This window comes from Chiloscyllium plagiosum, chromosome 12, assembly GCF_004010195.1.
Source record: "Chiloscyllium plagiosum isolate BGI_BamShark_2017 chromosome 12, ASM401019v2, whole genome shotgun sequence".
NCBI classification, from domain to species: Eukaryota; Metazoa; Chordata; class Chondrichthyes; order Orectolobiformes; family Hemiscylliidae; genus Chiloscyllium; species Chiloscyllium plagiosum.
The window spans coordinates 12,049,122-12,072,881 of NC_057721.1; the positions used below are offsets into that span (position 1 = coordinate 12,049,122).

Genomic DNA, 23,760 nt, shown 5'->3' on the forward strand with positions numbered 1-23,760 from the left:
TAGCCTTTGACCAGTTCGTGTAGCCACGGTAATTACGTAGCAAGTCCCATTGGGTTTCTGGTCAATGGTAACCCCACAATGTCGATAGTGAGGGATTCAGAGATTATAATGTCAAGGAGCTATATTTAAATTGTCTCTTATTGGAGGTGATCATTGCCTGGCTTTTCTATGATGTGAATGTTACATGCCACTTCTCAGGCCCAAGCCTGGATATTATCTAAGTGCAAAGCTATCATTTCTTTAAATATCTATTGTAGCATCTTCCCCTCGAAAAACGGAAGCTAACTGTGCAGTTAGAAAAGCTCAAGATAATTGGGAAGAGTCAGCATAAGTTTGGGAAAAGGAAATTATGTTTTAGTCAATTTACTGAAACTCTTTGAAGGAGTAGCACGTAGCAGGTGTACATTTTTCCTGTTTGAATGTAAAGTATCCCATGATTATTGCTTTCACTTTATCACAAGCATCTAATATTTTGTATATACATTCTGCCACACTGTAGTTATAGTAAGGAGGCCCGTGGGCACTCCCAGTAGTGACCTTATTCCCTTACCAATTCTCACCTCCACTCAAATCTATTCTTTATCCTGATCTCCAGAACCAAAGTGATCTCTAACTTGCCATCTTGATTAAGAGTATTACACTCCTTAGCTCCCTCTTATTCTTGAAAGTCATATACCCCTCAATATTCAGGACTCAATCGTTGTCATCTGCAGTTCCTTCTCTGTAATGACTATGTTCTTCAATGTGTGCTGCTAATTTTCTTTCCTCTGAACATTCCATCCATTCAGCTACTGACCCTTTCATTTTGTCTTTTTGTTATCTTTGTAACAACTGGCCTTGATTGTTGGTGTATTCATCACAACTGCCTCTGGGTATTTTCTGAACTTCAATATTGCTCAGTTTACCAAGCAAATGGGCTTCCCACCTGTCACACTCAGGGGTACTGAAATATTAATCTCTTGCAGGCTTCTTCCTATTCTCTGGCAGCTTCAAGAACTTTTCTGAGACCTAACTCCAACCGGTACGTGCACCAAGTACCTCCTATGACTTAGAGTCCCAACTACACAGGGTTGTCCAATTGCTATTCCGACTTCTTCCCAAGTTCTGACAGCTCAGAAACTGTACCCTTCTTAGCAGCACAGCTTAAAGCATCACTTCACTGGGTGCAGTTTGGTTTTATTTTTCCCCTCTCACTGATTGTGACCCTTGAAAATTTCTTCATCCAGAGAGTGGTGAGCCTGTGGAATTCATCATCACAGAAAGCAGCTGGGGCCAAACCATTATATGATTTCAAGGATTTGGATGTAGTGCTTGGGGCTAAAAGGGACAAAGGAAATGGGGCAAAGTCAGCACAGACTATTGAATTGGATGATCAGTCATGATCATAACGAATCATAGAGCCGAATGGCCTACCCCTTCTCCGTTTTCGAGGTTTCATTTACACACTTGCCTATATTAATAAAACTAACTTAGAGCAAGTACACGTAACAAGACAGATGAGCAAAAGGTACTCAGCAACTCCATGTTATAAAAATACCTTTCTTTAAATTCTGACATCAAAATAGTCCAATAGAGATTCACTGGCTGTTATCAAGTCTTTTCATAACATGGCACAGCTGACACAACTGTATTGCACCACCATTTGGGTTCAACCTTTGCACAATGTTTGTTCCATTTCCACTCAAGATTTGAGCATATAATTGAGGTTAACATTTGAGTGCAGTACCAATCGAATGCTATACCTTTGATGGTACTCGTTTTTGTGATGGCTCCACCTTCTGTCAGGCTATGTAAAAGGTTCCATGACATTTTATCAAAAGCGCAGGAGTTTTCTCTCTGGTGTCCTAGCCCACATTTATCCCCCACCCAATATATTTTTAAAAATCCCGACAATCACTCCATTGATCAAGTACCTCACTTTGTACAAAGAGCTGCATTTTCTTCACTTTCAGTGACTATGCTCAGAAAGATATAATCACTTGTAAAGTGCTTTCTGCTGTCATGAAATTCTGAAAGGTGCTATAAAATTTTATTTTTCTTTTACATTCAAACCTAATTTTATTTTCCTCTAAACCCCTTTGTCTGTGTCTTAAATATAATAACCAAATAAAAGGCTATAAGATTTTAAGCATTTAAGCCGTAATGAAGGTTAAGATCACGAAAGATGCTGACGTGGAGAATTAAGATAATCTTCTTGGATATACAGTAGTTATTCAATTTGCTGAGTGCACAGCCTTGAAAAGATGAAGGGAGAAAACATTCTATTTTCCATTCTACTCGTATTTGAAGGTATGTTGTGCATTCTCTACTAAGATAGGAATACCAAAATTGTTTTTAAAAAATTATATTTGCTATTTTTAATTTAAAATTTTTACATTTTGAGTAAACTCAAAGGTTGTAATATCTCAGCAATTGTAGAATATCAGAAAGCTGAAGATATTTATAAGATTCCAATGCTGCAAGATCCTTGTGAAATAGAATAGTTAAATGTCCTCTAATTTATATTATTGTAGAAAAATGAAATGTAATTATTTGTGCATTCAAGAAAATATTGCTCATCTTTCTTCTTTCTGTTTCAAATTCTTCTCAAATCATTTGGAAAAGCTTTTTCATCTTTATCTGCTGCTCAGGTACAGAGCTCAATATATTGTTCAAATTGTGCAATTGTTTTTGATCTGACCTGTTTGGGAAAGTTTTCATAAAGGCTACACTTGGATAATATTCTTAAACTGTTGCTCATGACTTTTCAATCAATTAGATCTATGCGTTAGTATTAAATACACTTCAATCAATTGGTAACTAATCACAAAACTAAGTTTAAGCAATCATATCCCTGCATCAGCATTAAATTCACAGAATAAAATGTGTATCCATTGCATGGACTATGAGATTGAGATGAACATTTTAAAAGGGTGATTTAAAGACCTCTCTCCATGAGACCTTTTGAGAAATGATTAAAGAGATGAGTAGTTAAATTCTCACGAACATATTTCATTTTATGTATGTTAATTAGACTTGTCAATCGTTTGATGTAAAACTTTCACAGAACAAATTCAAGTGAGTATCCAACAGCGTTCTTGATAAACTTCTCTACCACTCCTGTTTTTGACAGAATGAAAATCTACAACAGTCATGTAACAAGACTTGCAAATGTGATTGCAAGGATGGACCCAACACAATTTGGGGAATGGCACCAGGATCCTCAATGCTAGAATGTATGCCAGGTAAGAGAGACCATTATATACTTCTAATATGATACAAGAAAGCACTTGCCTCAAGTTTAGATAATACTCTAAAATCTAGCCAGACTTTATTGTAGAAATAAAATCAACTACTTCATAAAAAAGCTTCAATGTATCCAGTGTTCATTTCGATGTTGGTGTTGGGAATAAACCTTATATCTTTGAGGATCATCTAATTGACAGAAAGACCTTTAACAGTACTGGTGACCGGCATGTACTAGAAAATTTCCTCCTCATAGTGATAAGAGGAGCATTCATTAATCTTCTTAGCACAGTGGTGTTCGGTTGAACAATACCCCTGAAGATTAAATGGATTACGCTTTACCATAATGCCTCAAGATGGGAACCCAGTAGCCAATTGTGATAAATAATCCAAGAGCTATCAAATATGCAACAACTTGTGTTTATATTGCAACTATAGTAAAATTACCTAAGGCATTTCACCAGGGCTTCATAAAATAAAACTTGATGCCAGTGTCACATTAGAGTAGCTCAGCAACAGCTTTGTCAAAAAGATATTTTTAAGGATACCTTAATGGAGGAAAGCAAAGTAGACAAGCAAAGGTGTTTTGGGTGGAAATTCCAGAGCTCAGATTCTCGGCAAGGGAAGGCATGCCTGTGAATTTTACTGCAATTGAAATACGATTTGTTCATGAAGCTAAAATCAGAGAAGTATACTAATCACAGAGAGTTCTGGAGCTCAATGACATTACAGATATAGAAGGATGTGGCCACATAGGGATGTGAAAGACCAATTTGGTCCAGTTGACAAAATGTTAGCTAGGGTTATTTCGGTACAAACTTGAGACTCAACCTCACACCAACATATCTTAGTTTAGATCATGACTTCAGTTTTCAGATGCTACAGTGTTCAAAGGAAGAGGAGTTTTATTCAAGGATGTCAAAGACAGACTCCAGGGACATGTGGGAGTCTTTCAAACTGCAGTTGATAAGAGTTCAGAAGTGGCATATTCCTGCAAAAATGAAGGATAGGCATGGCAAGTTACCTCAATCTTGAATGACCAGGGATGTTATTATCTTGGCAAAAAAGAAAAAGGAAGCATATGTAAGCTCTAGGAGGGTGGGAACTGATGAAGCCTTTGAAGTATATAAGGCAAGTTGCAAAAAATTTAAACAAGGAGTTAGGAGGGCTAACATGGGTCATGAAAAGTGATTAGCAACAGGATCAAGGAGAATTAAGGCTTTTTATAGATATATAAAAAGCAAGAGGTTAGTCAGGGAAAGGATTGGAGCCAGAAGAGATAGGTGATGTCCGAAACGAATACTTTTGTGTTGGTATTCAGCACAGAGAAGGAATTGGTGGAGGATGATTTCAGGAAAGGGAGTAATAAATCTCTACGCCAATTTGCAATTTAAAAAGAAGAGGTGTTGTGCATCTTAAAAAGCATTATGGTAGATAAACCCCTGGGTCCTGATGGGATCTACCCCAGAATATTGAGCGAGGCAAGAGGACAAATTACCGGAGCATTGACAGACATCTTTGTATCCTCCTTGGCCACAGAGAAGGTCCTAGAAAACTGGAGAATAGCAAATGTTGCCCCATTGTTTAAGAAAGATAGTAAGGATAATCCAGGAAATTACAGGTCTGTCAGCCTCACATCAGTGGTAGAGAAATTATTGGAGAAGATTCTCAGGGACAAAATCTACACGCATTTAGAAACAAATGGACTTATTAGCGATAGACAGCACAGTTTTGAGCGGGAAGGTTGTGCCTCACTAACTTGATTGAGTTTTTTTGAGGTGATAAAGATGATTGATGAGGGAATAGTAGTAACTGTTGTCTACACGGACTTCAGTAAGGCCTTTGACAAGGTCTCTCATGGTAAACTGGTACAAAAGATGAGGTCACATGGTATCGGGGTGAGCTGGCAAGATGGATACAGAAGTAGCTTAGTCATAGGAGACAGAGTAACGGTGTAATGATGCTTTTTGGAATAGAGGGCTGTGACTAGTGGTGGTCCATAAGGATCAGTGCTGGGACCTCTGCTGTTCATGGTCTACATACATGATTTGAAGGAAAATGTGGTTGGTCTAATTAGTAAGTTTGCAGACAATACAAAGATTGGTGGAGTTGCAGATAGCAAAGAGGATTGTCAGAGGATACAGCAGGATATAGATCAGTTGGAGACATGAGCAGAAAAATTGCAGATGGAAGTTAATCTGGACAAATATGAGGTGATGCATTTGGGAAGGTCAAATACAGGTGGAAATTATACAGTGAATGTCAGAATCCTTAGGAGTATTGATATGCAAAGGGATCTGGGTGTGCAGGTCCACAGATCACTGAAGGTGGCAGCACAGATAGATAAGGTAGTAAAAAAGGCCTATGGCATGCTTGTCTTCATTGGAAGGGGTATTGAGTATAAGGATAGACAAGTTATATAAGACTATAAATCATTCTTTCTTATAGTCATCATTAAGTGTAACCTGTTAAAAGTTGAATTTTGGCTCAGCAGGTTTGGACTATTTTTCATTGCATTTGGGGTTATGATTTTGTTTGAATAACTGCTGCAGAGGTAGAGACATAGAGACTGATAGCACAGAAAAAAAGGTCCTTTATCCCATCACATCCACACTAATCCAAAGCAACCACCTAATTTATATTTTGATAAAGCAAACATGGACAGGACTTATAAAATTAATGCTTGGGCCTTGGGTAGTATTGTAGAACAGAGACACCTAGAGGTTCAGATACATAATTCTTTGAAACTTGCATCACTGATAGGGCGGTTAAGAAAGCATTTAGCATTCTTGCCTTCATTGCTCAGACCTTTAAGTATAGGAGTTGCGACATCATGTTGAGGTTGTACAGTATGTTGAGGAGGTCTCTTCTGGAGTACTGTGTGCAGTTCTGGTTGCTCTGCTATAGGAAGGATATTATTAAACTGGAGAGAATTCAGAAAAAAATTCACCAGGATGCTGCCAAGAATGGAAGGTTTGAGTTAGAAGGGCTGGGACTTTTTTCACTGGAGCATAGGAGATTGAGGGTGACCTTGTAGAAGTTTATAAAATCATGAGATGAGGACCTGAGGGCAGAGCCTTAGAATAAAGAGAAGATCTTTTAGAATGGAGATAAGGAGAAACTTCTTCTGCCAGAGAGTGGTGAATCTCTGGAATTCATTGCCACAGAAGGCTGGAGGCCAGGTCATTGAGTATATTTGGGAAAAAGCAGAAAAATGGGGTTCAGAAACTTATCAGCCATGATTGAATGGCACAGCAGGCTCGATTGGCTGAATGGCCTAATTCCTGCTCCTATATCTTATGTCTACGTTATGCTCCAGCTTTATAGAACTTCAGTTAGGCCACGCTTGCAATATTGCGTATAGTTCTGGTCACCACACTACCAAAAGGATATGGATGCTTTGGTGAGGTTACAGGAAAGGTTTACTAAGATGTTGCCTGGTATGGGGGATTTTGGCGATGAGGAAAGGTTGGCTAGACTGGTTTGTTTTTACTGGAATGCTGGAGGATGAAGGACATAGGAATGCTGGAAAGGGATAGAAGTTTTAAAAATTGTGAATGGCATGGATAGAGTGGAAAATATGAGGTTTTTCTCCCAGGGTGGAAGGGTCAATTACAAGGAGATACAGGGTCAAAGATGCAGGGCAGGGGGAAGATGGAGTTTAAGAGATGTGCAAGGCAAGTTTCCCACACAAAGGGTGGTGTGTGTCTGGAATACACTGCCAGAGGTGGTGGTAGAAGCAGACACAATAGCAGTATTCACGAAACACCTGGACAGATACATGAACGGGAAGGGAACAGAGGGATATGTATCCTGCCAGTGAAGACAGTCTAGTATTGGAAGGGCAAAATGTGTTAGCACAGGCTTGGAGAGCTGAATGGCGTGTTCCTGTGCTGTATTCTTTGTTGTTTGATAAAAGCCCACTTTACCAATTGAATGGAATGCCCCTAGAACCTCTGCTGGAAAATGTGAGTGAATCTGAACAATTACCAGTGATCTTAAGGATGATTGCAATTTAGTTATTAGCTTGACCAATCGTCCATTAACAGTTACCACTGAGTAGACAGATCTCTATTTGTCACTAGTTGGAGAGGAAAGTTGCCTAAACCCACAATCATCTGTAAGGACATGAGCAGCAGATACATGGGAACACTGCAAAACTGATCTCAAAGCAACTCACAACACTGACCTGGAAATATATTGCTGATCCATCTCTATCATGAAGTCAACATCCTGGAACCCCCTCCCTAATCACATTATGAGCCGATCACAGCAAAAGCATTCCAGCCGTTTAAGAAGGCAACTCAACACCACCTTCTCAAGAGTAACTAGGGATGGACAATAAATGTTGGCCCAGACACTGATAACCACATCTGAGAATAAACAAATTTTTAAAAAGCCTCAAGAAAATACCTCAATTCAGTATACAGATTTAGGTCTGAGAACATAATTCCTTGGCAATAGAACATAAACAGCTCTTGTAGCATATGGAGAATATGTATAATGAGGAATAGAATGTGGGCATTAAAGAACGTCACACAGAGAAAGCAAAGTTGAGGTGACAGCAAAGGTATTACATAGAACATAACAGCACAGTACACGCCCTTCGGCCCTCGATGTTGCGCCGACCTGTGAAATTAATCTGATGCCCATCTAACCTACACCGTTCAATTGTTATCCATATGTATACCCAATGCCCATTTAAATGTCCTTAATGTTGGCGAGTCTACTACTGTTATAGGCAGGCCGTTCCACGCCCCTACTACTGAGTAAAGAAACTACCCCTGATATATGTCCCAAATTTATCACCCCTCAATTTAAAGCTATGCCCCCTCATGTTAGCCTTCACCATCCAAGGAAAAAGGCTCTCACTGTCCACCCTATCTAATCCTCTGATTATCTTATATATCTCAATTAAGTCACCTCTCAACCTTCCTCTCTCCAATGAAAACAGCCTCAATTTCCTCAGCCTTTCCTCAGAAGACCTTCCTTCCATACCAGACAACATCCTAGTAAATCTCATCTGAACCCTTTCCAAAGCTTCCATATCCTTCCTATAACGTGGTGATCAGAACCGTATGCAATACTCCAGGTGCAGCCTTATCAGTGTCTTGTACAGCTGGAGCATAACCTCGTGGCTCTGAAACTCAATCCCCCTACCAATAAACACCAACATACCAAATGCCTTCTTAACAACCCTGTCAACCTGGGTGGCAACTTTCAGGGATTTATGCACCTGGACACCGAGATCTCTCTGTTTGTATACACTGCCAAGAATTTTACCATTAGCCCAGTACTCTGCATTCCTGTTACTTCTTCTGAAGTGAACAAGCTCACACTTTTCCACATTAAACTCCATTTGCCACTTCTCAGCTCAGCTCTGCAATTTATCTTAGTCCCTCTGTAACCCATGATATATCCATAACTCTGCCAACCTTTGTGTCATCAGCAAATTTACTAACCCATCCTTTTACGCCCACATCCAGATCATTTATTGAAAAATGACAAACAGCAGTGGCCCCAAAACAGATCTTTGTGGCACACCACTGGTAACTGAGCTCCAGGATGAACATTTCCCTTTAACCACCACCCTCTATCTTCTTTCAGCTAGTTATTTTCTGATCCAAATTGCTTATTCACCTTCATTCCTGAAACTCTATATTTTGTGCAATAGCCACCGTGTGGAACCTTATCAAATGCCTTATTAAAGTCCATATACACCACATCAACCGCTTTGCCTTCATCTACCTGTTTTGTCACCTTCTCAAAGAACTCAATAAGGTTACTTTGGCACAACCTACCCTTCACAAAACCGAGCTGACTATCTCTAATCAAATTATTCCTTTCCAGATGATTATAAATCCTTTTCTTATCACCTTTTCCAACACCTTACCACAACCAAAGTAAGGCTAACTAGCCTATAATTACCCAGGCTGTCTTGACTCCCCTTCTTAAACAAGGGAACAACACTTGCTATCTGGCACTACTCTTGTTGACAATGACTACAAACATCAAAGCCAAAGGCTCTGCAATTTCCTCCCTGGCTTCCCAGAGAATCCGGTCTGGCCCAGGGGTCTTACCTATTTTCAGATCTTCCAAAATTGCTAAACCTCCTCATTGTCAACCGCAATACCATATAATCTGGTAGCCTGTATCGCTGTATTCTCACTAACATTGCCTTTTCCAATGTGAATACTGGCGAAAAATATTCATTCAGCCTTCTCCGATGTCCTCAGATTCCTCACACAACTTTCCACTACAGTCTTTGATTGGCCCTAATCTTATTCTGGTCATTCTTTTATTCCTGATATACCTATAGAAGCCCTTGGGCTTCCTTGATCCCATCCGCCAACAATTTGTCATGTCCCCTCCTGGCTCTTCTTAGCCCTCTCTTTAGATCTTTTCTGGCTAACTTATAACTCTCAAGCCCCTGAGCCTTCACACCTCACCTTCATGTAAGCCACCTTCTTCCTCTTGATAAGAGCTTCAACTTCTTCAGTAAACCATGACTCCCTATCTCAACAACTACCTCCCTGCCTGATAGGTGTATATACTTATCAAGGACCCACAGTAGCTGTTCCTTGAATAAGCTCCACCTTTCAAGTGTGTCTATCCCCAGCAGTTTCCTCCATCCTATTCATCCTAAATCTTACCTAATCACATCATAATTGCTTTTCCCCCAGTTATACCTCTTTCCCTGCTATATATACCTATCCCTGCCCATTAATATTGTAAACGTAACCGAATTGTGGTCACTATCACCAAAGTGCTTAGCTACCTCCAAACCTAACACCTGGCTGGGTTCATTCCCCAGTATCAAATTCAATATAGCATCGCCCCTTGTTGGCCTGTCCATTTAGTGTCAGAAAACCTTCCTGCACACATGGAACAAAATCTGATCCATCTAAACTATTTGAACTATAGTATTCCCAGTCAATGTTGGGGAAGTTAAAGTCCACCATAACAACTACCCTATTCTCGCTCCTATCAAGAATCATCTTTGCTATCCTTTCCTCTACATCCCTGGAACAATTTGGAGGCCTATAGAAAACTCAACAGGGTGACCTCTCCTTTACTGTTTCTAATCTCAGCCCAAAATACCTCAATGGACGAGTCCTCACTTGTTATGACAGCTGATGTAATACTACCCTTGATTAACAATGCCCCCCCCCACCCCCTTTCCCATCTTCTCTGTTCTTCTATTGTTCATGTAATTCTGGTCCTAATGTTGAACCTCAAACACATTTGCTCATTTTCCTCTTTTACTCATGTCCCTTTCTTCTTAAACTATCTTGCAGTTGAATTTGTTGTTCAGTTTAGGTTAATCACTTGCACTCTCTCTCAACTGGAAGATAATATAGTTTGGTAAAGGCTCGGCTTGGTAGAAAGTCTTGGCTACCTGGTCAGGTCACTCGCAACAAATCCTCTGCTACCTCTCCACTCCTGTAGCACAATGAATTGATTTATACAATTGATCTCTGCGATCCTTCAATTCTAAACACTTGTTCATTGTCAATTTTCACTGCTCTAGCATTAACAATTGTACCTTCAGGTGTCTACATCTTAAGTTCTGGAATTCCCTCCTTAAAAGCTTCCAACTTTTAAGACTACCTCTTTGACAAAGTTATTGACCTGTTACATGATCTAATAGCTCTGGATGTGGATCTGGGTCACACTTTGATAATATGCATGTAAAGCAGTCGGGACCTCTGCTTTGCTAAACATGCTGTATAAACAGAATTGTGTGTTGAAACTTGCATGTTTGAAACTGAACTATTTCATTATAACATTACATGAATGTTGAAAAAGGCTTTTGCATTAGTTTCAGAAAAGTTGCACATTACTATTTTTAGAGTGTCCTTATCACCGAGCTCTTGGGTTTGAATCTGGAGTTGTAACAGAAGACCAGATAGGTTGTTCCAATGAAGACCAATATACAGGATGGTATTCCTCATGGATACCAAACAAAGCAAGACTCAACAGTCAAGGTTTTGGGTAAGTAATCTCATAGCAGAATCTAACATTAACACATGCAATAATTGGTTAAACACCATTGAAATGCAGAATAGTTCTTTCAGTTTACCACAATTTTAGTTTGTAATTTAATCAAGAATAGAGATGAAGCTGTGCAAAATATAGTAAAAGCATGGTGAAAGTAATTTTGCTTATTAAATTCACACTTTTTACTAACTACTATATGTATCAGTAAATTACCACAGGTTTAATGAATGAATTATTTTTAAATTCAACATCTATATTTCAACAGCAATTTTTCTATCAGTATTATCACTGATGCCAATTTGTACATACATATTATTATTATTATAGGTGCGCATGGCTGTCAAGGTATCAAGATAATCAGCAATGGCTTCAGATTGACCTGAAGATGATCAGAGTTATTTCTGGCATCATTACTCAAGGACGATGTGATGCTGACGAATGGATGACAAAGTACAGTGTTCAGTACAGATCTGACAAAACCTTTAATTGGGTTTACTATAAAGACCAGACTGGAAACAATCGGGTAAGTACTGGCTCTCATCCAGAAATAAGCTAAGGGATGGGTTCAGTTTACCAATGAGATTCTCCATCTATTGTGACTTTAAGAACGTTCATCCTAGCCGGTGGTATTTTTTTTCCCCCCAAAACAACCTGTTCAAACATTTGTGCCACACCTCAGTAGGGCATAAACCTGGACCATCTGGTCCAGAGGGAGGGACAATACCACTGTGCCACAAGACCCTTTTGAATCTGGATTGTTGAAAAAAAACATATTTTAAAACAACTTGCTCAATCATCTGATGATTTATGTTGAGGGCAGACAGGACTTGGAACTTGACCTTCTTGCACCACAAGATCCCCTCTGGTTTATTGTGTTTATACACCAATTGGAAGTGCCTGTAAGTCATACTGGTGAGACCGTTTCCAGTTCAATCATTTCATTTAACCAAGTCTTAAAGACACAACTATTTCCAAGAATAAAGTCCAACTTTTAAAGGATCAGCAAAATTAGAAGTAGAGGGGGAAGAAACCCTCATTGTAAGAAAAGGTCTTTGCAGGTGCATGACAACTTAATTTGAATACATAAATTTAACAATTCAGTTATGGTCTCTTATGGTGAACCCAATTTCTCAGGATCTATTTCACCTTCCCACAGGTATTTTATGGGAACTCAGACAGAACATCATCTGTGCAGAATTTTCTGCGCCCTCCAATTGTTGCTCAATACATCAGGATTAAGCCCTTGGGCTGGCATGTTCGGATCGCTATCAGAATGGAGCTGCTTGAATGCATGAATAAATGCCAGTCATAAGCATGTTAACATCAATTAAGGAATAGCATGTCCTACTGAAAAAATGCAGGCTACTGTCAAAAGTAATGACCTATCTAAAAAAGTTATCAATGTAATTTACACCTCATTATTTCTCCTTAAACTTTTAAAACAAAATATACTTGTAGACCTGAAATAACAACAGGTTTATAGCCAGTATAGGGATGTGTTTATTAGTCCTTTGAAACGTGCTGAAAAGCTGCCTGAAGGTACATTTCTGCGGGTACTGAGCAATCAAATTTTTTCCAGCCCCACAGAATCACGTTGGATATAATCCAGAAATGACTGGATGCTCATTTATCACTGTCCATAGTGGCCTGAATTGGCTCCATCTTCCAAAACGCTGAATTCAAGATCCTTTCTACAAATCCCCTGTGGCCTCAACTCACGATACCTCTGCAACTTAACAGCGTCAACCCATAGGATTGTCCACTTCCTGAAATTTTCGTCCATTCATCCAAGCCCCAATGTAAGCTCTGAGCGTTCATTTTGCTTTCCCATCTTGCATCCTTCTCTATTTCAGCTTACTTGGTTCTAGTTTTTGGGACTCTCCCAGTACCTTCCACACCAACTCTTACAACTCTTCGTGTCTTCAAAAGTTAAACATTTATACTTACAATTGCATCTATTTTCATCTTTCCTAACTATTTGTATGCCCAGCATCTGAAATCCTTATGTGATCCAACATTGCCCCCAGTAACTGGATGAAAGCTTCCAGCCAGCAGAAGGGACTTTCAACCCATGTCTGGGCTGGACTTGAACTCGAACTCAGATTATACAACTATACCAAGTAGTGGTTAGCCGACATTTCCGCCACCTCCAAACAGACCCCACCACCAGGGATATATTTCCCTCCCCACCCCTTTCCGCCTTCCGCAAAGACCGTTCCCTCCGTGACTACCTGGTCAGGTCCACGCCCCACTACAATCCATCCTCCCATCCTGGCACTTTCCCCTGCCACCGCAGGAACTGTAAAACCTGCGCCCACACCTCTATCCAAGGCCCTAAAGGAGCCTTCCACATCCATCAAAGTTTTATTTGCACATCCACTAATATCATCTATTGTACCATCTTGAAATGAGGCGAGAGTGCCTAATTCGCTTCATCTGGAATAGCCTGGGAAATCTACAAGTTTGTGACAAACGCAGTAACATCACAATGAATCTTGTTTTTGGCGTACGAAGCTGTGTGAAAACGTTTTATGGGCCTTGTAACACATATGCATGAACTATGTGGGTATTTTGTGTACACTTGGTAAAGTTCTCCCCACTCCCACCCTCCTCTAGCTTATCTCTCCACGCTCCAGGCTTTATTCCTGATGAAGGGCTTTTGCCCGAAACGTCGATTTCGAAGCTCCTCGGATGCTGCCTGAACTGCTGTGCTCTTCCAGAACCACTAATCCAGAACTATACCAAGTAGTCCACCAATTGCCTCAGGCATATTTCAATGTCAGAAGACTCCAAACACAGGACTCATTTGCAAAGAATGATTTTTGTACAATCTGTACAACAGTCTTTAAACTCAGCTTTCTACTTTTTACAAAACTTATATTCACTTCCCACAATTATAATGGTCACCAAAATCATTGTTCTATGGATGCTAGAAATCTAAAATAAGAGTTTAAAAAGCTGGAAATAGAAGGATCAGCTGTGGACAGAGATAGAGTTAATGTTTCAGGTCAAAATAACCTTTCAACATCCATAAACACTGAAAAGCTGAGCATTTGCAGCTTATTTTTATAGTAATAGATTCTAACGGGCCCCAAAACCAGCTTTTTCTACCTAACGTAGCAGATGAAGAATGCACCAGAATCCCTGCTTCACTCATATTTAGAGGGCTGCAATTAAAGAGATACAGAAGATTCATGCAAGGTAGAAAAAACAATAAACTTTCATTCAATATCCAAACTATGCTCGTGGAATATTTGCAACATTCAGAAAACAGAATCTTTTTGAAAGATGCAATGAGTACTTTCCAATTTTATCCTCAACCAGTTATATAGTAAGATTTAATACTTGTTAAAAAAAATTAATTAGGATTTATATCCATCACATGCCCTGCCCAACGGCAATTTTTCCATGAACACCCACTATTTTGTATAGCACGCAACCAAGTTTAAGTAGCTTCCCCACTCGACAAATGATTAATCAAAATATTAATTTTTTAAAAATCAAGAATACTCAAAATTTTAGTGCAAAAATTTGCATTTTTATAAAGACGTGTTTTACAAGGTCCATTCAAAAATACATTGTGCTTAGTAAAAATTAACCATTTCATGCCAATATTCAGTGACAACTCAAACAGTATGATTAAAATTTACAAAATAGCTGTACATACAGATGGAAAACACACTATAAGGATTGAATATACAAACATATAAATGTTATATAAACAATTTACAAATGTTTTATACTTGGCAATCATTAAAAAAAGGGAAAAAACTGCAATAAAGGAAACAAAACATAAATGCAACTATGTGAGAAACCACAAATGCTGCCAAAGAATCCTGGAAAACAAGGACTTCACATGAGCAGAGACCCGAATACTTGAAAATATGTGCACATTTTTAAAAAATATATACTGCCTAAAATATAATTTCAGTTATAACTATAGGCATTAACCACTTGTCAGAATTACATATATACTCTCAAGTCAACTTTTTTTTTCCATGTTTTTGTACACCTGTAATATTATCCTATTAGAACTATATTCAATAGTAATGTATATTTATTAGGCTTTCCCTTATTAATAAATTCCCTAATCACAATTTCTAATCCTGTAGATATTAAGATCTAACAGAGAATACATATGCTTTACACCCATACAAACCTGTGTGAAGTATTGAGATCTGCATGCATAAAACACAAGTCTTTAGACAATTATATACATTAGCACTAATTACACCTGCTGGTTTATATTCTGCTGAATTATTTGGACCCTGGATTTATATTAATCAATGAGCATTGTATAAAAGCGATTTTAAAAATGTGGCATAAAAATCTCAACATTTTAGTTGTTTTATGCAACAACTTTTTTTCCCCTCCAAGTTTTAACTCTGAAAATTGACCTTTCCATATAAGGTTTAATATGAGAAAGTGTGTGGATACAAAAAAAGTTTATAATACTGAATGTAACAGCAAGCAAAATTTTAAACTTAAAGTTCTGCAGAATATAAGAGTAGCCTGTTTCAAAGTTAATGCCTGTATTACATTGTAGCTGTTGAAGATACTGAAATCTGTAAATGATCTCATTAATACTGAACCTGACCATCTGAGCTTTGTTTGCAATGACATTCAAAAACACAAATTTGACAAATCAAAATCTGATACTTGTCGTAATACATGTAAGCACATTTCAAAATGAGAATTTGGGTGTACTTTGTTCACAAGGTATAGAAATTTTCCATCAATGACAATGCCAATGGGTAGAAGCCACTCAACACCTGCTGACTGAAGGTAATATTAAAATGCCCCACGTTCTGAATATTTTAGCTCTTGAAAGAATGTTTATCAATAGCTTTCATATAAATATTTAAAAATTATTTATATTAAATAAAAATTATTTATGTTCGCAGCACTTTGAACACATGACACTGAAGTAAAGTATAGTCAGTAGGAAATCTAGGTAGCATAACTAGCCAGAACATGTAATACTCATAAAATAATTATATCATTCAGTAGCAGGGAAGGAACAGAAATGTCTAGCAAGACTGCAAAGTATTGGAATAACTGCAAGGAAAATCATACTGACAGAACAACCATGTCTGGAAAAGATGTTGGTACAGATGTCGCAGAAATCTCTCAAAATAAATCAGGCAAGGTACCAGTGAAAGACATCTCACAATAGTGCAAATTTAGCTGCAAACCAACAAGGCACTATTTTCATGGAAAAGTATTGTGTAAAGTAATTAGTCAAACGTGGATTTTGCACCAATTGTCTGCATGCAACAAATTTAGTGCCTTTTGCCAATGGGACATTTGGAATACACAAATCTTCAAATTATTAAATTATTTTAATGTGCTGGCATTACAAATCAAATCTCATTTGCAATTTAGTGGGAACATTACTGTTACGATTTATTAAAAAAGGCAGATATACATCTGGTTCTGATGAATCCTATTTATTAATGGAGTCCACAATATCATAAAATTTGCTTAAAATCTAGTGTACATTTTTGCTGTTGCCAACTCATCATTCATTAATGGGTGAGTTACAGAGTATGCAATTTTTATCATACATTTGATGAGTTTGCTTCAGAATAATGGAACGTAGTCCTAATAGCAGGGCAGCAAGCTCAAATTCATGTTGCCACCAATACTCTTAGCTAAATGGCAGAAACTGTAATGACATGACAACCATGTACCCTGTACTTTTGCTATAAAGACAAAAGTTTGATTTGGTCAGCCGAGTATGTAATTACTGTATGAAAAAGCGGCAAAATTTCCTTGATGTATCTCAGTCATACTTAATTTTCTTTAAAAATTAGCTTCATCCCTATTGGAAAATTCATTGTTTGGTATATATTGTATAAGTTGTGACAATTATGACTAAACCTTCTAAAAGGGACTGTGACTGCAGAATGAGAATCACAAGCTCGTGAATGATTGGTTACTACAACTGCTGTAAACTCCCTTTGACCACATGAGATTTTCAATGAATAAATTTTAGTCTGTTACACTCCTCTCCCATCATGCACTTGAATTGTATAATCGAAGGAAAAATAGACATCGATAAAATAGAAGTGGCATACAAATATTGGTTGCTCCTACATTGTCACTCAATCAAGATGTCATTGTAGTCTAAAATACAAAGCAAAGTGAAAAGCAAATCCTTCGATTCTGCTAAAGATCTGAACTTAACTCCTTTATAAAAATCAAAAGATGATTTTGATAATTTCTACAACAACTTATGCACAATGTAGGATGAATTACAAATTTGAATAAGGTTCAATTGTTTGCCCATTTTTAAGGCCAGATCTAAACCAGGACTTTGCATAAACCTGTACTTTTTCTTTTGGCCACTTATTTCTGTTTCAAAAAAAAGCAAAAACTTTTGTTTGAGGGATCACTGCAGAAGGGAAAGGTCAACATTTAAAAAAAAAAGGCACAAAATAAGGCACGGGCAAAAGATCTAGATGTCAGATGCTGGAAGTGCAAAATTACATGAAAATAACATGTCTTCTAACATAAAAGAACACAACCTATAATAAAGTAAATATAAGCACAATCATAATCCAGCAAAAGTACAATTTTGAGGTGTTGCAATTTTTTTCTGTCAGACAAGGCATGATCCAAGAATCATGACTTACTTTTCTGCCTGAGGGGCTTGAGTTCCCACAGAAAATTATGTGAGATTAACAATGAAGATGGCGTTCTCCTGCTTTAATGAAATGCCCAATTTTCACCAAATATATATAGACGGGTCATTTAAAGAGCATGTTTGTAAGAACACATGATATTCAGCATACCCATTACCTTAAAAAACAATCACACAGTCCTAAACTCTTTGTAGAAACCCAAGACTGCTTCCTCGGCAACTTCATAAGGAACTCCTGATGAGGCAGAGGCAAAGTGATCTACAGGGAAGAGTAAAATTTCACATTTTATGCTCTAGATGTCAGAGCAATAATTAACAAACTAATGGTAATCCTTGTTTTGTTTCTGGTACATGGCCAGCTACCATTGCTCACAGCCACCATCAGTGAAACTTCTGGATAATCAAGGGGCATGAGTGTATAACTACTGTATCAATATATCCTCCAGAGGAAACATAGCATACACTACTATATCAACATATAATCAAGTAAAATTATTTGAGGGTGGGAAGAAACAGAACTGGTTCAGTACTGTTATCATGGTGATAATGCAGAATACAAAAGTCGAAGAGTATAAATCAACTTAAAACAAAACCACAAAGATAAAAAGTAACTTGTCTGCTAGAAGATCTAGATGCTGCAAAATTGATTCCAGCTATACTTTTGCAGTTTATATAATTTGAGTCAAGTGCATTTGAACGTTTATTCTCGATACAATATATACCTAGTTCACTACTTACCACAATACACAGTAAACTAAATCAAATATCCCTACAGTTCAATTTACCCATTTCAAGCCATATGATTTGATTGAAGCAAAGTCCCCACATTATCCAAAAGAATGAAAATGATATAATCTCAATTGCATATATTTCAAAGTAACAGGTCCAACACTACATCTTACATTGATAAACCATTTGAGCCTTGCATTTCAGTTAATGCCAGGTGACAATTTTGTAACAATTTGTAATTTGTTATTCTTGTATATCATTTTCATAAAGTAGTTTGTACAGATTCTATATTACATACCAAAAATAAAATCCTTTTATCAAACTTTGACAAGCTACTAACCACACACGAAACATAATTGCCAGTATATTCGCTGAAATACCACTACTCATATGCCTAAATATAATGCAAATACAACAGTTTGAGGAAGAAAGTGTACAAAATGCCTAAAAAGCATCAGCAGCTTGTGAATACACTGTGCATTAAGTACACAATAACATTGTGCTCTGTGAAATCATGGATATCAGGACAAACTCCAGTTCTAACAATGTACAAATATGTTATTTGTTATAACTACAAACTGTTTAAACTGTTACAGAATAGTCTGATCATATGAATTGTGAACTTTGTTAATAATCATTACAGGTGCTAACCATCATTACAGCCACTAGGTACTGTTTTGCAAAACTTCAAACAAGTTAAGATAATTCTGCATATTGCATTACTGTCATGATTAAGATGTTTAAAAATTGCTTCCAACATTACAGCAGTAATGTTTATTAAAGGGACCTGGCTATTCATCGGATATAGAAGTATATTCATTTTCAGAATGATTAAAAGAAAAATTACTACAGTGCTGTTTCTTTTAAATCATTTAGATTTGGCATTCTGGAACGTGCTGTTCTGGTTAAATGTAGAGAATGACCATTTTGACTTGATTTGGAAATCATTTGGTCAGGGTTCATAGTTCCATCGATTCCAGTCCGGCCACTTGGCAGCACATGCCAGATAGGTTCCATTTGCCCAGGTAGTTGAAAAGTTGATCTAGGTTTTGCCTGGGAATCTTGTCGTATATTGCTGTTAGGAGTCTGCCCCGCAGCATGGATGCGACCCTCAACGTGAGATGACTTGACTGGCTGGTTTGGCAAAGGTTGAAACCGTACTTCTGAGGGAGTAGAATGACTGAATGAAGTAGGTAGCTGCAAAAATTTGCGCAGTGATTTCAAAGGGTGTTTCTGCAGAATATTTAAAAATACTTTAGTCAAATATCAGTTAAACCAGTAAGATAGCAAGTTTTATTTGGTTTGAAGAATGCAAGAAATATTTACTTCAAATTTGTACTACAAAATATAAAATATTAAAAAATAAAATTTACTTTTGTTCAAGAATATAGAGTTTCCCTATATAACAGTGATTGCACTTCAAAAGTTCAATACTGGCTGTGAAGCACTCTGGATGTTGAGGGTGTGAAAGATGTTTACTTTCATAGTAGACAGAAAATATTTACATTTTACAGGTGACAGTAATATAGTTTTCTGAAATCTGTGAAGAATAACTGTGTGCTGAAGGGATAAACTCTGGTGCAAAATTCAAAAGGAACAGTATGTAACATAAAGGTGACATTAATATGTAAACACTTATGCAACTTAATGTTTAGAAACATGTAAGCTGGTGAGATCTTTGTTGCTGCAATCAGAAACCAAAATTTTTTTGTTTAAAAGAAACAACATAGCTATTGACTAAAATAGCACCATTAATTTAGCAATTGTTAGCATTTATTTTGTATACTGCATATACTGAAGTAATTTAAGAGAGACAAATTAATTACCTAATAAGATCATTCGTAATAAACTAAACTAATTCAAGGGTAAAGATAGTTCCAAATAAAGAAAGCATATTGCAACAGGATAAAGGAATGTGCCGAATTAGAAAATATACCTGCAGATAACACAGGAGGTAATGAGAAACTTATTAATTGAGCAGGATTTTAATGAAAATAAGCAAAACTAGAAGCTGCTTGATGAAAAGTGTTAAAATACAAACAAAAATGAGCAAAGCGTAGAAAGTAAAGGAAAAGAAAGGTTAGAGCTAAAATATATATGAAGAAAGGCTAACTTATAGCATAAAATGAAAACAATAAAGGAGCTTGTAAACACTTAAAAGCAAATGATTAGTTAAAGTAGTACTAAGTTTATTTGAGAGAGAAAAAAGTTGCCCCACAAAGATTTTCACAGGACAGATGTAGAATGAACACTATGGGCCTAAACTCTCATCCATGGACTCCATCTACACTTCTCGCTGCCGTGGAAAGGCAGTCAACATCACCAAAGATCCCTCTCACCCTAGCTATATATTCTTCAAACTTCTTCCATCAAACAGAAGATACAGATGTTTAATCAAGATACTGAAGCTTGAACACGTGTACCAACAGGTTCAAGAATAGCTTCTTCCCCACTGATGTCAGGTTACTGAATGGACCTCTCAAATTTCAAATCTAATGTTGATCTTGCTTTTCTGCACCCCATGCAGCCGTAAATCTTTTGTGCCTCACTCTGTTTAAACACCCTATGATTTGTATGTCTGTGTATGTTATGATCTGCCTCTACTGCACGCAAAACAAATCTTTTCACTGTACCTAGGTACATGTGACAACAATAAATCAAATCAAATCAGGAAGCAAACCGAAGCATTGATAGCAGTGCAACGGCTGCAGACTGTTCTCCTGAGGTCTACACATACATTTTTTAATACACACTATATATTTATGCACATTTATAAATGTATATTCAAAATAATCCAATGGACTATATATTTTTAAAAATTGAAATAGAGCTGAAAAGAAATGCAGAAGAGTTCCTGTTAGAAAATAGGTCTAAATCTTTAGAACTTCCAACTGAATATAGTTTGATTAGAATAAATGATTGCAGAATTTAAAAGTACATTTGTAAATAAAATACCTGAGGCTGAACGTCTGCCATCTTGTCAATGGGCCAGTCTCTCTCTCTATTTTGGCTGGTATGTAATGCCTTTTGCAATGCCAGACGATCGTGGCCATCACTACTAGGCATCTAAGATCAGGAGATGCACATTAGCAAAGTAAATTGAAACAAAATAACTTATTGCACTTGGATTTCAGCTTTGGTAAGGACATGCATTCTTTAGTTTTTAAGCTTGATAACAATCTGCAAACTGTAGTAGAGTCTAGGTAATACAGCAGATATAGATAGATGGTGGTCAAGATAAGATGCCAAAATAAACAATTAAGTAGCTTTGCCCTAAAAGTTGCCTTAATCTAGATGGTGCTCATCAGAGGAGGTAGTATACAATTAAAAAAACGAACAGCGGTAAAGTCAGAGATGTACAACATGGAAACAGACTCCATGCCAACCAGATATCCTAAATTAATCTAGTCCCACTTGCCAGCACTCGACCCATATCTATTGAAACCTTTCCTATTTATATATCCATCCAGATGCCTTTTAAATGTTGTTAATGTACCAGCTTCCACCACTTCCTCTGGCAGCTCATGCATCACCCTCTGTATGAAAACGTTTCCTCTTATGTCCCTTTAAAATCTTGCCTCTTTCACCTTAAACCTACGTTATGTTGTTTTGGATTCACCATTTAGGGAAAAGACCTGGGCTATTCACCCGATCAATGTCCCCCATTATTTTATAAACCTTGATAAGGTCACCCCTCAGCCTCCAACACTCCAGGGAAAATAGTCGTACCTTATTCAGTCTCTCCCTTTAGCTCAAACCCTCCAACCTTGGCAACATCCTTGTAAATCTTTTCTGAACCCTTTCAAGTTTCACAATATCCTTCCTATAGCAGGGAGAGCAGAACTGAATGCAGTATTCCAAAGTTGGCCTATCCAATGTCCTTTACAGCCGAAACATGACTTCCCAACTCCTAAAATCAATGCACTGACCAATAAAGGCAAGCAAAGCAAACACCTTCTTCACTATCCTATCTGGGAACGGTGGCTCAGTGGTTAGCATTACTGACTCACAGCATCAGGGATCCGAGCTCGATTCCAGCCTCGGGCGACTATCTGTGTGGAGTTTGTACATTCTCAGTGTCTGTGTGGGTTTCCTCTGGGTGCTCTGGTTTCTCATGTTTCCTCCCACAGTACAAAGATGTGTAAGTTAGGTGAATTGGCCATGCCAAATTGCCCATAGTGTTCAGGGATGTGTAGGTTAGGTGCATTAGTCAGGGGTAATTATAGGATAATAGGGTAGGGGAATGGGTCGGAATGGGTTACTCTTCAGAGGGTTGGTGTAGACCTGTTGGGCCGAAGGGCCTGTTTCCACACTACAGGGATTCTATGATACCCACAACTCCCCTTTCAAGGAACTATGAACCTACACTCCATGGTCTCTATTTTCAGCAACACATCTCAAGATCTTACTACAAACCGTAAGAGTCCTGCCCTGATATACCTTTGCAAAATGCAACACCTCACATTTAGAACATAGAACATTACAGCGCAGTACACACCCTTCAGCCCTCGATATTGCACTAATCTATGAAATTAATCTGATGTCCATCTAACGTACACCATTCCATTATTATCCATATACATATCCAATACCCATTTAAGTGCCCTTAACGTTAGCTAGTCTACTACTGTTACAGGCAGGCCGTTCCACGCCCCTACTACTGAGTAAAGAAACTACCCCTGATATCTGTCCTAAATCTATCACCCCTCAATCTAAAGCTATGTCCCCTCATGTTAGCCTTCACCATCCAAGGAAAATGGCTCTCACTGTCCACTCTATCTAACCACCTGATTATCTCATACATCTCGATTAAGTCACCTCTCAACTTTCTTCTCTCCAATAAAAACACCGTCAGTTTCCTCAGCCTTTCCTCGTAAGACCTTCTTTCCATAGCAGGCAACATCCTAGTAAGTCTCCTCTGAACTCTTACCAAAGTTTCCACATCCATCTTATAATGCAATGACCATAACTGTACACAATATTCCAGTTTTGGCCTTACCAGTGTCTTGTACAGCTGAAGCATGACCTCGTGGCTCTGAAACTCAATCCCCCTACCAATAAAACGCCAACACACCGTATGCCTGCTTAACAACCCTGAATTTATCTCAACCCCATATGCCACTCCTTCGCCCACTGGCCCATCTGATCAAGATCGCATT

General features: G+C 37.9%; 2 protein-coding genes across 12 annotated transcripts in view; one reads left to right on the forward strand and one right to left on the reverse strand.

Annotated features, from left to right (window-relative positions):
- Nucleotides 1-2,184: 2,184 nt before the first annotated feature.
- Nucleotides 2,185-23,760, forward strand: part of rs1a (retinoschisin 1a) — a 203,723-nt gene continuing 182,147 nt past the window's right edge. For 4 of the 7 annotated variants that reach the window (XR_006313126.1, XR_006313124.1, XR_006313125.1 and 1 more), the window contains exons 1-5: nucleotides 2,185-2,289; nucleotides 2,605-2,630; nucleotides 3,113-3,224; nucleotides 11,079-11,220; nucleotides 11,554-11,749. Coding sequence is in view for 4 of the 7 variants with exons in the window: in XM_043700481.1 (XP_043556416.1) it covers nucleotides 2,244-2,289; nucleotides 2,605-2,630; nucleotides 3,113-3,224; nucleotides 11,079-11,220; nucleotides 11,554-11,749 (522 nt within the window). In the remaining 3 variants the exon portion in view is untranslated. Of the gene's footprint in view, nucleotides 2,290-2,604; nucleotides 2,631-3,112; nucleotides 3,225-11,078; nucleotides 11,221-11,553; nucleotides 11,750-12,382; nucleotides 13,010-23,760 lie in introns of those variants that run through there. The other 3 variants (XM_043700480.1, XM_043700482.1, XM_043700484.1) reach the window with 3 other exon arrangements.
- Nucleotides 14,743-23,760, reverse strand: part of cdkl5 (cyclin-dependent kinase-like 5) — a 156,360-nt gene continuing 147,342 nt past the window's right edge. For all 5 annotated transcript variants that reach the window (XM_043700477.1, XM_043700475.1, XM_043700476.1 and 2 more), the window contains 2 exons: nucleotides 21,557-21,667; nucleotides 14,743-19,834 (listed from right to left, as the gene is read on the reverse strand). In XM_043700477.1, coding sequence (XP_043556412.1) covers nucleotides 19,448-19,834; nucleotides 21,557-21,667 — 498 coding nt within the window. In that variant the 3' untranslated portion in view covers nucleotides 14,743-19,447. The remainder of the gene's footprint in view (nucleotides 19,835-21,556; nucleotides 21,668-23,760) is intronic.